The sequence below is a fragment of the Osmia lignaria genome, chromosome 11 (genome assembly GCF_051020975.1).
Source record: "Osmia lignaria lignaria isolate PbOS001 chromosome 11, iyOsmLign1, whole genome shotgun sequence".
NCBI lineage: Eukaryota > Metazoa > Arthropoda > Insecta > Hymenoptera > Megachilidae > Osmia > Osmia lignaria.
In genome coordinates this window covers 4,000,697-4,016,647 of record NC_135042.1, presented here as the reverse complement: position 1 = coordinate 4,016,647, position 15,951 = coordinate 4,000,697, and the positions used below count along the sequence as shown (strand labels likewise).

General features: G+C 37.0%; 1 protein-coding gene across 2 annotated transcripts in view; it reads right to left on the bottom strand.

Moving 5' to 3' along the window:
* The window catches only part of Sol1, a 362,434-nt gene that overhangs the window by 21,841 nt on the left and 324,642 nt on the right, over positions 1-15,951 (bottom strand). For both annotated transcript variants that reach the window (XM_076691075.1, XM_076691076.1), the window contains one exon: positions 7,845-8,035. In XM_076691075.1, the coding sequence (XP_076547190.1) occupies positions 7,845-8,035 (191 nt within the window). The remainder of the gene's footprint in view (positions 1-7,844; positions 8,036-15,951) is intronic.

Here is a 15,951-nt window from a genome sequence, read left to right as displayed (position 1 = left end):
AGAGTTCTATTTTTTCTCGAATACATATTGCATCAATTTCATTGCTTTTATTGATATTTTTATCATCCTAGATATAGTAAAATTATTAAGGATCCAAGGTACATATATTATTCCTTTTATCCAGTTTTATAAAACTGCACTAGTGCAGCTAACAAATGGTAGTATGTATAGTCTTTTACTGGAGAAAGCATAAATCCATAAAAACTTCAGAATTCAAATGATTATGGGTTTGTTTTCGTAAGCTTAAAACTTTTGCAACCTTTTGCAATACCTGTATAAAATTTAGGAGTCCAGTAAAAAACTTTTTATCCGTATTTTTACATTTCCGTTTCCATCTCTGAACTAGAATTTCTCTATGGCTTTCGATCATCTTCAAAAGTCGAAATTCGTCCATGTTCAGACACAAAATTTGGATCTTCTTTGAAATTTGTAAAAATTTTAATTCTCGACTAATTTCGTTTCTAAATTGCATTCTCTGTGATATAACGTAACAGTTTGCAACAGCATGTAAATCGAAATCTGCATGTAAAAAGGTGGAATGTACTTCAATTTATCGAAAAACCAGCTTTTGTATGGCGTGTAAAAACAGTTCATGCGAGGTTGAATCACCTCCTGCAAAGCATTTTATTCTTTCATACGAAATACCTTTATGTTGTTAACAGAAAAATATAGATACGTTTATCATAGTTTTTCAAACACTGTCAAATAATTCTTTAACGATGAAATGTTTTTTTTTAATATTCAGTTATCACACTTTCGTTCGGTTCCATCAAAGGAAAAATAGTTTTTAGCTACAATAAAATTGTAATTTTTCTTTTAATTCCTTTTTTTATTGCTATTATATATTATTGAATTTTGAAAAAGTTTTCATAAAATTTTTTCAAAGAATTATCAAATGGTAATTTAGGAAAATTAAAGTAAAATTTAGTGTTGTGTAGGGGATTTATTAATTAACTACAGAAGATTCATAATCAATTATTTTATTAAATTGCAAAAGTAATACATTGATTGTATTATAGATTTTCGAAGGCAAAACTACTACAAAAATGTTCCCTCTGATCAAATCTTGGGCGTATCACTACGTTCGGAATTATCCTATTTCGAGCAAACACAGTCTATCACGGATGTTGAAACAGTATCAAAACCGATCGTGTTATTCACAGTTTGAAACCCGCAGGCGGGGCTTTTTCCACGAACAATTTACGCGGTACAACAGGAAGTCTGTTTATAGTTTCCGCGTGTTGGCTTCGCCATCGAGATTTGTACAGAGTCAGGGCAAATCGTCTAGTATTTGCAGCACGAACAGGTCAATAAAATCGTACGTTTAGTAGCCCGTCGTACCGATAAAACCTGGCTGGGACGAGTTGGTTGCGTCAATTTTTTAAGATCACCACTGAAAATTCCTTTCAGCCCAGGGAATATCGGCCCGCCTTGCCGAAATTCATAGTTCCGTAATAGCGACAAGTTTTCGTCCAACACAGAACAGCAGGCTTCTGTTGCTATCGAGACGGCAGACGACGACGACGTCGACGTCGACGACGAACAATGACGTCTCCTTTTCTTGCCTTTGAAATATTTATCGTAACCACCCTGAAAAGCATCACGTGCCATTTTTACGTTATTGCATCGCCCGTTTCTGTGAACACGTCCCTTTCTTGCCGCGCCACCTTGCTTCCTTTTGACATTCCAAAGACTTTTGGACGGGATATTTCACGGGGGCTTGTGAAATCTGCAGACAAAAGGTGTCCTTGTGTCAGGAGGCTACGATTATTTGTGTTCTTCACCGTGAAACGGAAGCCTCCTGGTTATTGGAGATCGAAATATCTTACCGAATATATACGTGGATACCTTAGAACCTGGCTCTTTATTCTAAAATATGTGCTCTCACGTAATGTCTGAAGGTTATTCTTTTATCAAGAGCCTTCTTTCGAGGACAGAATTTATGGTGTAACTATGGAGAACAATTTTAAATTTATTACAACGCTTTATGAATGTACGTGGGGTACTTGGAACGTAGCTTCTGTAAAATACGTGTTCTTTTGTAATGTCTAGAATTAATTTTTTTATGATGGTAAATGAGTGTTAGTGTACATATATATAGGGTGTCTTAGACTGGGCCCTCCCCTCCCCGGAGGTCATCCCTAGAAAAATGACGATGTATGGTAGAAAGTCCCATTTTTAATATTAATATTATCAAAATGAAGATTTTGAGAATTTCTACTTCTTAGAAAGAATAATTTATTATATTTCCGAAGTAATTACACGATGTAAACGAACCAATAACATTGTTAAGAGTAAGAGTACAGCTGAAGGGTGACAAGATTTTTACAGAAAACAGGAGAGCGCGTTGATGGCCAAGTGAAACAAGGGTGGCTGTGAAAACAGCAATTTGCATAATCGTTGAAATTAGCGAGGCTCGTTCTCCCTTACCCTTAACGACCCGGTCTTTTTCAAGCTTCCCCGACACGTCTTGGAATCAACGCGTACGTGAGCAAGCACTCACGTTAAAGAGTAATCGAGGAAAGTCAACGGAGCTAAGGCATTTTTCCTTGATACACGTGGCGAATCCGTTAAATTGATAAAGTTTCGCTGGAACTTTTATAATACCAGGCGGTCGAAGAACGTTCAAGTATATACCAGCTGGCAATTTATGTTCCTTCAGCCAGGCTGGCCAAACCGTCTGAGTTTCGACTGTAGGTGGCGGCAGCCTTCGACCAGTCTCTAGTTCTTCGCATCCATGCGGGTAGGTGCGGGCTGTTTGTCACACTTTCGAGGAGTATAACTGTCGTAAAATCGTCCCGTGATCTACATTACAAAAGATTCGAAGCTACCGTTCGTTTGGCAGTGTGTGTAACCGAGTTCCTGCACAGAGATGCCCTTCGTTTCCTTCCTTCCTTCCTTCCTTCCTTCCGCCCTTCCTTCCTTTTACCTCTTTGCTTGCCTGCTTTCCGACTTTGCAATTGTAATCAACGATAACGATTCCGCCAGTTCGTTTCGTTACTCGCGCGGAATAATTCGCGCGAAATTGCGAAACGACCATTCGAACCGTTTCCTCTTTAAATGATTATTATGTACAGGCTGTTCCATAATGTATGCCCGTTGGTTGAAGTGGCCATCTTTTTTTCAATATAAGTCTTCAGGTATTTTATCATCGATCTTTCAGTCCATTTAAAATTGCCTAGTTGCTTGTAATTACAATATACTGATCGTTGGATGATTTACAGTGTGTATGTCTGATATTCGATTGACCTATACTACTTAGAAATACTGAAATTGAAATATCTCCTAAACTAATCATTTTTTGGTACAAGTAGCTCAATACTTTTTAATAGGAAATGGAAAAATGAATCTATTGGTGTATTGAACTACGTATAATTCCATTTAAAAAACTAATTAGGTCAAATTAAGTTTCCCTTAACACTATCGAAATTTTATGATACAATAGACAATTTTGAAGATATTTCAATTTATATTCCTAGATAACTCACACTGTATACACCTTTGAACGTACAGTTATGATTTCAATTACCGCTTTAGAAAGCTTCAATAGCACGCTGCTGTGCTCCCTTGTGACGCGAATATTTGAAACTGCGAATAGATACTTCTCATTGTTAGCGTCGAAAGCGGTTCGTATATCCCGATAATTGGGAGTTAATTAATTCGCCGGCGGACCATGTGATTTTATGAACACAGGCCGAAATAGTCGGCCGTTAATTTGGATTAAAATTAGCGACAATCGTTTCGATTACGACGATTCGGCAAAAGAAAGGATTCTGTCGGTTGGTTGGATAACTTAATTGATTAAAGCTGTCTTCGGGTAGACGAGAGATGCGGGTTCCTATTCCGGTTCAACAATTCGAACGACAGAACCCTTTTTCTTCTCCAAGTAAAAGGAACGTTAAGAAAGGTATTGAATGATTATTTTTTTTGCGATATAAATTTTTTAATAATAATCTTGCGATTGGTGGAAATCTTTACGCCGTGTCAAGTTACTCGTCGACGCGTAAATAAACCTTCTTCCCCCTCTTGACTGATTTTTACCATCGCCGGTGTATAACGTCGCGCAGACATTTATTATCATTCGATCGGAGCTGCTTTCCAAGCGTATGAAAGGAGCCACCAGCGTCTCCCTTTCTAGCCAAATAACGTTCCTTTCCCGAAAACCCGCTTGCAAACGCAAATCGCGTCGTATAATCCTCTGTGACGAGGTCAGAGTCGCAGAAGTCGTGGCGCGTTTCCCTGTTCTCGTCAACGGGAAACTCCATTTCACCTATCTGATCGACGATATATTCCGCATTCCTGTCGACGCGGACGTCGTCGTGTCGGGACAGGAATGAGTCATTTTCAAAGGGGATGAACAGCGGGGTTGGGGGCGAGCGAAGTCGTCGGTATGCAGGCTTCACACCCGTTGAATCCCTGAACAGGGACGAGCAAACGACCGGCAGGACGAGGAGGACAACGAGGACGTTGGCGACCGATGTCGGGCGAAATCGACGCGAAACTTTCATACTTCGATCGGTTGAGTTAGATAGCAGTCGATAGTGGGGAGAGAAAGTGGATGCAGGACGACGGCATATTCTTTCAGACGTTTTTCCGCCAACTCCTCGGCTATACGCTCTAACGGGTTTACGAACCTCGATAAGTATGCCAACCGCTTCGAAAACAATGCTGCTCTTACCGATACTCGTAAACATATTGATCCATGGGGTGCACGAATGAGGAAAACCTCTAAGTGCATGTAGGATGGTTATAGGAATTTAAAAATTTTTCATTAATTTTATCAAAAATTTCCAGATTAATAAATAGGAAATGAATATTTATCTAAATCTCCATTTTTCGTGAATAAGATTAAACAAGACATATGTAGATATTTTCATATGAATGTTTAAAATTCCAAATATTATGAGACACCTTCTACAATTTCCATAGATGTGCCGGGGTGTCGTACAGCCGTGTCAAATGCTCAAAACTTGCGCCCATATCCGCGGTAACATTTTAATGTAACCTGACGTATTTCGCTTCCAAACTTCGCCACACTTCCGATGTAATATTTCCGGTATAACTGGTGAAGTTGATGTATCACTATATATCTATCTACATACGTGAAAGCATCTTCGCCAGCTGGTCCTAATATTTGGGAGAAGCGAAATACGAGATTTCAGGGAATTCTTAGTATTCTTCGTACATTCTTGTGCTCCTATAAGATATCCTTTTCCAATTAAATAAATTGAAATTAGAGGTGTGCGGGTACCTAAAAATTCGGGTTAGGAATTTTATCGAATTTTGGGTGGAGGCATATTAAAATATTTTAATATCGAAATGTGTAATATTCAATGTTGATATGCCTGGAAGTGTTCTGTTTTTGTGAAAGTTCAAAATTAATCATCTCCTTGTGTAATCAGTTTGTCAGAGCACGCAATTGCCAGGGGAAAAGTTTACTCATCGGATACTCGAAGACGAAGAAACTTAATGGCTCTTGATTTGAGGGACGAACGGGGGCGGTGTCTTGGAAATACCTCGAAATACCTCGGTTATGAACGGGTCGAGCGCGTACGGCTTTTTCACAGACGATATCCAGCTTTGAAGTTTCCTGGAGAGGATATCCTACCATAGCAATTAAAGCGAAACTTTTTATCGTTAGCCGTGCTTCGTTTCTCCTAGCTTCCTAGGAGTCTGGTTGACTCTGTTCGAACGAAGAACTTCGGCACCGCGAGATTCTCTTTCTGTCCTTCTGAATGGCTAGAAATCCGTTTGTTCGCGTTTCAATTACGCGATAATAGCAGCCTCGCGTCTACTTCACGGAACTTGCACGAACAATACACCACTTACACAAGCGACAGACAGAGCTCGCGTTAGAGCTAACGTGGCAAACTTATCTGTTATAAAATTAACACAGAATCGGTCTGCCTTTTTGATTAGGTCCCGATCGAAGGGCTAACTTTCGATCTTCCTTTGATAGCTGAAAAGAACGTCGAATATTGCTGGAATCCGTACAATTAAACGATCGTAATTATTCGATGCAATGACCTATTTGAGGTTTTGCGGATGAGCAAATGAAATATTACCAGCATTGATTGGGGTAGAGGCTTCGATTTCGATGGGAATTATATATAATAATACTGCGCTTCACTGTAGGTACACTTTAGATAAATTTTGCCTATTCTATCGAAACTAAATTTGATAAAATTAGGAATAAATTCCATTTGTTAAAACAGTTGAAATGAAACGTATAACGATGCAGAAATTTATGTGGTGTTTTATTCAAGAAAATTAGAGTACACTTTTAGACAGGTAGTATACTTTTTGCAACAAGAATTTTAGTGAGCTCACTTACTCTTAATTTAAGTCAAACTTCCCTCTGGACAGGAAGAGAAAGATTTTATCTTCTTAACAAGCAATGAAACTTTTATTTCGAATTTCTTATCTGGAACATGACGACATTTCTCAAAGAATTAACACTGGAGATTTGTCGAGCTCCCCTTCTTTCCTTATATTATGAATGTTATCTGTGGAAACTTTGAATATCAAAATAGCATCCACTTTCTAGCCTATCTCTCTTTCTCCCTGTGCCATTTTTACACGGTGGTAGTGTTACTATTTTCGATGGCAATTTATGAAGTGACCAAATTTAAATTAGAAAATATTTGATTGAGAGCCTGAAGTATCTGTGTTATTTATGGGACAAGTTAATAGTTTCTTCGATCATTTGGTCGTATATTCAAATACGTGGATGAAAGCTGCGTTGTTGGAAAGAACGAATTTCAAGTTCGGTGGAACGCGGAGGATGGTGAATCTTTCACCGGGCGAAAGACAAACACACTTCGCGATCCATTTGTTCTGCAGCCTGGGCATTCCGGCGTGTACCGTGCAATCTGAAGCTCGGCTGCGGATGATAAACGGCCGCACGAAGAGAGACACATTGCTATCACGATAGAATGCTCAACGGAAATTGAAATTTTGACGGGACATAGGCGCACCGTAGAAAGGGCCGGACTCTGTACGAGGCAGTCGTAGAACGCGTATAGAAGATCGTACGTCATGTTCCGATGTTACGTCTCGAACACGTCCTATGCCAATAACTTATTCCCAATGATGCGTATCGTGTATCTTTACCCGGGCCACCATCGAACCGATTTATGCTACTGACAATAGCAAAATTTACTAGACGAAAGATAGCGAACGAGAAGAGATGAGAGTTGAAAGAACGTGCAGAGCATTAGAGCAACTGGCTGCAGGTCTAAATGGACCTGAACCTCCCATTAGAAATTATTAGAATAAATAGAAAAAATATTCATCAGTTTATCTGATGAAGATAGGAATGTAGATAGAAATTTATATGAGTTTCTGAATTGGATTCCTGTGTTAATTATCCAACGATCATTAAAATATTTTTCATTACTTTATACAACCATTATGACTTGTATAATTACATCAAATTATATGTATATATTTACCCAGAAACTCATTATTGAACGAAATCTGTTGCACAAAATGCAAACATTAAATTCTACGATTTTCTAGCTGGATGTAAAACGTAATTACACGACTCAATTAAAATTTCTGACAGACAGAGGTACCGCAATACGAAGCAATTCTTGCGATTAAACGAATTGTTAATTCTTTATCAAAATCATTTCTTCTGATTTACTGACTAGCATTTTATCATTAGTAAAGAGTATTCTTAAAAAATACTTCGATTCTCTACATGAACCACTTCGCTACATAAGAGCATGAAGTTTCGGACACGAAACAGCTGTCGTAGTAAATATAATTGAGGTTACATGTTTCGTAACATTTAACAAAAAAGACGTTGAATTTAAGAGAAAGAAGATCGTTCTACTCACTTTCTGTGAAAGAGTACACCGCCTTGAAACCTCTGGAGTGGCGGGACGACGTGCTGCCGTGAAATTCCAAGGAAAGCCGTGGTCCGTTACTCATGATAGGCCGTGACGGTTTCTCGCCGCAGAAAGCATCTATTTTCTCTTTTTTCCTATCTATGTGCACGTACGCCACTAACGAATCCACGCCTTCGCACCTGAAATTATATTAAAAAAAAAAAAAATATATGTTTCAGAAGTGTCAACGATGTTCTTGTCGCATTTCGCTTCGCTGAACTCGAGGGTCGCACAGGAGAAAAATTCTTTTAAACGCAAAGTAACTCGCGTTCGTTCCATAAGCGAAACGTTTCACTTTCTGGCTGGGTTAATTGAAAAATATAACTGTGGGAATTTGGTATTTCTATTGGGTATTTTAATAACAAAATTTTTTACATACTACCCGAATTAAAATTAAAATTCCTAATTATTGTCAATGCATTTATTATTCACGTGTGTATTTCTGAAGCTTCTAATTACACGGATTGATTGACTTTACTTTCATTAGCATCAATTAATAGAATTCCAAATTTTAATTAGGTTCTAGCAGAGGTACAAAGTCGTGGCTTTGATACACAGGATTCGAGTATATCGGATCGGTAATGGGTTTTAGCACTTCTGGGTACCGCTTTCCTAAAATTAGGAACATGTGCAACTAACCTGAATTGCACGTCTGCAAGTTACAATAGTGATCTAGGAAAAGGTGTCTGTTTTATATCCTTTTATTTCTAGCGATTTTCCAGAACACGATTTTCCACATCCATGTTTCTGAACCCTCACCATTCCCTTAGAAAATACTTTATACTAAAAGTTTTTATTTTAAATTCCATTTAATGAACATTAATCAGTAATACAAGAGAAACATTAAACAGTTATTTTCCATTAGAAATAAAAGTTTTCTTTAATTTTGTTTGGTACTTTCCTCGTATCGTATAAAACTCGACCTATTGCACGAAGTTCCAGATAGAAACGAGCGTGGCAGCTTTAATTGATAAAGTTCGATCTTTTTCGCGTTTCGTGCGTGTCGTGAACTCCTGATTTCCACGAGAAATACCCTCGCCATCGCGTCAGAACAAGTGTAAACAGCAGCAATATTTTAAAGTACTCCAACAGAGGTCTGGATACAAATTGCTTTTCGATACGTTGCCGAAACAGAACGTTCGCGTTGTTCGATCGATCTTTTTCATATGCATTCGCAATGCCGAGTTCGGTTCTGTGCCAGCCGTATACATTCGCGAAAATAGACGAGCAGAACACGGAGGTCGCTTTAAAAGATCGAGTGTTGGTCGAAAAATTTGAATTGATATCTATTTATTATTCATATTCTCAATTATATACTTTATTAGTTTTCCCATTATTCCTATCAGTAGTATCGTTTAAATGGGAGAAGGGTCGTGAAAATAAAAGAGTTGTAAAGTCTATGAAACGTGTGATCGTCAAAGTGTTCACAAGCTTTTCTAGTTAGATGTCTTTTAACGTAGAACATTTGACACTCTTGACACGTTGTCGCCTTGCTTTGCAAACTCTTTGAAGTGTACTTCAATCTTTTTTAACCTTTAACACTGGTATATATCAAACCTGTCAATGATTCATTTGTTATTTAGTTTCAATTTGAGAATGAAGAAGCCAAACCTAATTTAATAATTAAATTATCCTATAATATAGACATTGAACGAAATAATTATTAAATACATAATGCTTTCGAGTATATATTTCAATTTTTAATATTTCTTTGAACCAATTTCAAATTTTCTCCGATTCCGACGTGAATAGATAATAATACAAATTGGTGCATAATCAGCAATTGGTTTATCGATCGAGATGAGAATTCTGCTAACAAAGGAGGGGGGTCAATATTAATGTTAACTCACCGAACGATGAGTTCGTTAAAGTAAAACGGTCTAGTGATCGCAACGAAACAGGAAGGCAGAAATGTTTCAGTCGTATCCCGAGGAACCACTAATATTTTCTCTCGCCACCGGGATCGTTGAACCGACTATAATAAGTACGAATGTTGCGCAATGCCGGGTTCCCGGGCAAAAACGACGATACAAAAGATGTATAAGTTCCTTTAGGGACGGGGAATTTATCATGTCGTTAGAACGAGTGCATTCAAAGATATATATCGCGTAGTAGAAATTATTCACAGCTTTCTACCCTTCTCAACGACGCGATTTGTATGCGCGTAATGAGCATCAGGGGTGCATTAATTAACGACGTTAAATTCAAATAATTCCACAGATGATCGCGCCTTTTCTCTTTTTTTATTTATTTCTTCCTGTCGATTGAAAACTAAAAAAGTTCTTAAGGGGTTGTATCGATTGGAGAGAAAAGTGTATGAATTGTTTAAATATTCTTAGTGCTATTTTAAAAAATAGGAATATTTTATTTTTTTCGATAAAGGCTTTCATCAGTGCATTCTTATGCAAAAGTCTTGGACCAGGGAACCACGTCGCATAAAAAAGAAAAGTAAAAAAAGTTACTGGTCTCTTGCGAAGGTTCGACCCTCGACACGTCTGTTTCTTTCCGTCTAGTCGAATCGTTTCTCGCATGGCGTGTAACATATTCAATGGGAAAACTTTTCATCTCGTCGACAAAAGGTGGCACACCTAAGGGACCATCGTCTATTTCCATTCGCTGCTGATTTCACTTCCCGTTAGAAACACAGAAATCAAGATGCATTTTCCATTCGACACGCTGGCCTTCTTCAATTTTATATTCAACACCCATCCGCGATGCTAACTTCCGGCGATAACAGGAAGGCACTTCTGACATTCTTCAGTTGCCTTTGATTTGCATTTTTTAACACTTCGATGGCTGCACATTTTACAGAATTTACTACCTTTATCATTTTACATTTCTATCATATTATCGTATCATTAATAATTAAATCTTGAACATGTCCCATTACGAAATCACCACTTTTCCAAATATAATTCGTCCAGATATAATAAATGCAAATAATGTAAAAGTCGATGCATTAACAAGTACACGACATCAAAGTGTTAAAAATTCCTGACCGTTTTATACTTCTCATTGTTCTTCATTTCTTTCCCTCATTATCTTCTCTCTTCTTGTATCTCGTTTTCCCAGCATCTCTCCGGTCGTCGGTTTTTTCGACGCCAGAAATATTGCGCTCTTGATGCTGGATGTTCCGCTCAGAGGGCCCAGGCTAGGAACTTTGTTTTAAAATTAATGGAGACTTTTTTTCAGGCCCCGTTAAAAATTGCAGAGAGAAGCGACCGGGTAGAAGTTTGGAAACTTTCGGAAAGGTTGAAACTGGGACGATGGGGTTATTTGATTTTCGAGATGAACTTCCTGCACTGTGCATTAGCGAATGGAAATGCTTATACTTTTTGTAATATAAACTTCTTAAGACGTGCATTACGGTCAGCCTTCGTTTAAAACATTCAAATTCTATCAATAAATGATTCTCTATGTTGCTTGAAAACAAAATATTTTCTAGACAATTTTCGTTAAATATATATTTTCACGTCGGTGTCGAATTATTTTCTGGGTTATTCGTTCCCATAATCTGACACTTTGCGGTCACCCGTTAACGAACGAACGTACAATTTTCGAGCAACCAATCGCACGAACGAATCGACATAAAGAATATTATTGCCTGTTCGCTCGTGTAACGTTATGTTCGCGAATAACCGTGTCTATGTGCCTGGAATGAATACCGGTTGAGTGCACGGATGTTACGTGTGTGACGCTCGAGGAAAATTTCGACCAATCCACTCGGGTGATTGGAAGGAAACTGGCCAGGAAAATCAGATGTCGGTCGCGGCCTCCCCACGTAACTATTCACTGAAATCTCCTGCTGCATTTGAATGCGTTTTCGCTACGCGTGCTGTGTGCATAGAGTATAGAGCAACCGTGTAAAGCAACACAGCACTTGAAGTAGCTTTTTTAGTTATTTTCTTTAAATCAAAATTTTTCTAGTGTATCTCAAATTCACAGGTAATAAATGAGTGTTACAGAGAGTGAAATTGGGATAATGATATAATTAGTCACGGGGTGGTTTTCTAGAAAAAAAATTAATTGAAAATTTAAAAGTGATTTATTAAAATTGATGGAGCTAATTAAGGGTGGGCGAGTACCAGATAATTTTGAATCAAGGAAAATTTACTTCAACAGATTTCCTAGGAGATAGAAATGGAAACTTCCATACGTTAGTATGAAATGAATTATCTAATTTTCTTCTCCTTACTGTATATGAACCCAGATTTAATCTAATATCCTCGACTTAACTAACTATTGTCGTAGATCCAGCTAGACTTCGTTAACTGTCACCTTTAAGGAGATAGTTCAAATTTTGAACTGACTTGACGTTGCACGTGACTTTTGAGGAAGTTACTATTGAATGGAAAGCTTTTAGAGGGAGAGATTTAGCTCCATAAATTCATCGTGTAAATGAGGAATCATCACGTATGAATCTTCTATTTCATTCTACTCTACTTCCTCGAACAATTCGTCTGCTGACATTAGTATTCGTCTTATTTAGATTCAGTGAAATTCTTCTTTTCTGCAAAATTGTCTTGCTAGGAGATAGTGTATCGTTCATTTTTATTCCACGAATCCTGTATCAAAATCATCCTGACTTTTGCATTCTCGATCAAAGTTTCTTCAACTCTGCCCCATTTTATCCGCGCTACCATTTCCCAAATCCTAAAGAATTGCATTTCCTATTCCAAGTCAAATTCAATTGATCGCGTGCAGTTCTTGCTGATTTTCTGCATCCAGTTCGAATGATTCAATTTAATACAAGATTTTCAATGAGTTTGACATTTTTGGAATAAATCTATTTCAAAACCCTAAATAAATAAAATAGGCATTAACTAAATTTCATTAAAACTTCTAAATTTCGATGTTATGAACCATGGGTTCATTTTTGTTATTTATCAAACAGTACTAGTTTCACGGGGACGATGTTGTTACGCATGATTATCTCGATTTTGCGGAAACGTAGCAGGAACAATTACGTGTCCAGAGAAACATTACTCGAGCAACCGCACGATGAAACGTGCCAGCGGCAATTAAACAGCGTTTAAGGCCAGGCACGTGGAAAATGAACGAGGAGATGACCAATCGCAATTGCTATGTTGTCAGGAAAGCGTTGCATTATAGAGAGATTCTCCAAATACCGTGGTTAGACCGAGTATCTTGATTTATGCTACCCTTTGAAAACCTTGAACATTTGACAAGGCCCTTAGAAAAATTTTAAAGTAATACGTCTTGAAGAAATATAAAAATGCGTGGCCATCAAAGTGTTAGAATTCGGGTTCCAAAATTTAATGATAATCAATTTTCCAATGAAAAATTAATTTTCGTTGAAAAGTAAAAAGTAGCTTTATATCTCGCATTACCATTTTAATCCAGAAATCGGATCTTGATTTCAAAATCCACAGAAACGAAATAATGAATCCGTATCTTTTCATCGCCCGGCAACATTAAATGAAATGTGTAATGGAAAGCCGAGATTTATCGTTAAAACAACCGTATCAACATCGAATCGGTGTGCACTGTCTATTTACATTCTTTAATTACGTTCCGCTGAAATTTCCGTGCGATTAAAACCTGCGTCAAACTATGTATACCGGTGAACGAAAACGAACGAACAGAGATATTCCCATGTGCGATTTGCATCCCTCTAAAATCGCGAAAATACATTCGACCGCTCAATTTTTCCACAATTTCATTATTTCACGATTATTTCTCGTTACCCATCCTCGTTGTGAACAGGATTAAACATTAAACAACCAGCATTCCAATTCTGCATACATAGAATGTATTCATTAATTTTTAAATCATTTATTATGATTTTAAAATCCAGAATATTGCGATTAGGAAGTAGACACTTTTAGTAAAAGCATAGGACCTGATCCATTCCGAAAAAAATTCTAGTTACACCAATGGGGATGTCGCGACAAAATCCTTGTGCACCCTATACAAATAATCGGTTCAGAGACAGTGCACACGTGAACACGTGAAATTGATCACAACTGTCCGTTCCCGTGCTTTTCACAAGGACAAGCAGCATTCCGATCGGAAACGTCCGATTCTCGTCGTCGGACAACGGCAACGAACCGGTCGATCAATCGGCAGACTAATAGCGGAATTCGGGTACACCACTCGATGCACTCCGTGCAAATTGTATTCGAAAGCACGCGAAGTAGAACTCTCAGGATCGTGGTTGCCAAATTCTACACTGTCTTTTGATTGCACATTCAAGAATAGTTCACGCACAGATCGCCCAAGGATCTCTTTCCTATTATCTCCATAAACTAACTTTCAACAACATCGATGGTGATTGTTCGTAATTCTTTTGAATTTTTGTAGACCACATTTTGGATTAGCATCTGAAAATATCAGTCTTACCTACTTCTTTTCCCAGAAATTAAATTTCCTTTGCAAACAAAATTATTCTACAATATTCCATAATTTGCTTTTTAGATGTAGAATCATCTCCCTTTGAATTGCATAAATTACATCTACTTTGATCAGCTTGTGTGCTCGAATATCGTGTGCACTGTAAATGTGGAAAAAATGGTGAATTCTAGGATATCATAAATAGGAAGGGGTACATAGAAAGGCAATTTGAATGCATGAGACTTTGTATAGGTGTAATAGTAAAAAGAAAAAGATTGGAGATAAGGGTTGAACAGATGCTACTGTGATTACATCTTCCTGTATTTTTCTTTCATAATATACTTATCTTTTATTGCAATTTATTCTGCTAATTATACTATTTTTATTATGAAGAAATTTGTATTTGCTTAAAACACAATGGCAAATATTAATAGTATAATATTTCAATAAATATTTCTATATCTTTTTTGAATAAACTGAAGCCTCCTTTAAAAACAAAGGTAATGATGAATATGTAGTACTTTAATTTATTATGAATAATGTTCCACATTGGTGAAAGTTAAATAATATCCAAGTACAATAAATCAGAAATAAAATTAATTTTTTTATCGTTAAAACAGTTAATAACAGAGCAGAATTATCACGAAAACGAGTTATTATCTCTAGAATAACCAGTTGAACTTTTTTCCCTTTTCCCACACTTTAAACAGTTTTTTACACTGCTGAAACGTTTTCATTCATTTAATGTAAGCACGTACTACTAATGAGAGCCACGAAAGAGATTGTATTACATACATTATATGCGACAAAATGAATTGTACTTTTCCTCTGTGACCCGACCACTCCGCTTGAAAATGAACCATGATATTATTACAAAATGAATTTGTCAACTTTACGACAAAAAGATTCAATAAAGAGCAAATTTTTTACACGTTCATTCACGGTTTATATTTGAACGGTGCTTAATTTTGAAAAGGATGAAAACTGGCCCAAAAGCAAAGATTGCTGCAATATTTCCTTTTTTTTTTCGAACTAAACCTACACAGAGAATATTGGAAAACTATTTGTTGAGAAAGTAAACAGAAGCTTACGTTGTTTTTATTGATTGAACTTCGCAACTTTATTTCAGTTTAACTCGCTCCAAGCAATGCGAAACGAGTGTTCATTTCATTAATTCTGTACATTTTATTTTAAGGTAGAGTTTCATTAACTTTCCGGGTATCGTTACTCGACCCAGCTTTGTTTCCATCGCTTTATTGAAGCTTCTTTTTGAGGCTTCGTTCGATGAAAATTATTGAGTTTCAGAATAGAACTCGTGTAACAATTGCAAGCAACTTTTTCAGTTCCCAAGGAACTTTATATCACATAAATCCCCAGTTTCTTTTTTATCATTTAACGCTTTTAATGATGTACTTCATCGATTCATTTCATTAAAGAATGTGAAATATTTATTGATAGAACGAAATATTTGCTGTTAGCTACAAGATTGCAGTTTCAGGAATAAACTTCATATTTAATAAGTCTTTTATTTATTCTATTTAATACTCTAATATTGTTTTCAATAAGATATCGAACTTTGACGATACAATGTGCATCGATGAATATTTCTTTTCAGCTTTAAAAGTTCGTGTGTTTTATACTCTCAATCTCTTTTCCATTCATTCAATCAATTAAAATTTGCCACTGGTGATTGAAGAATGTA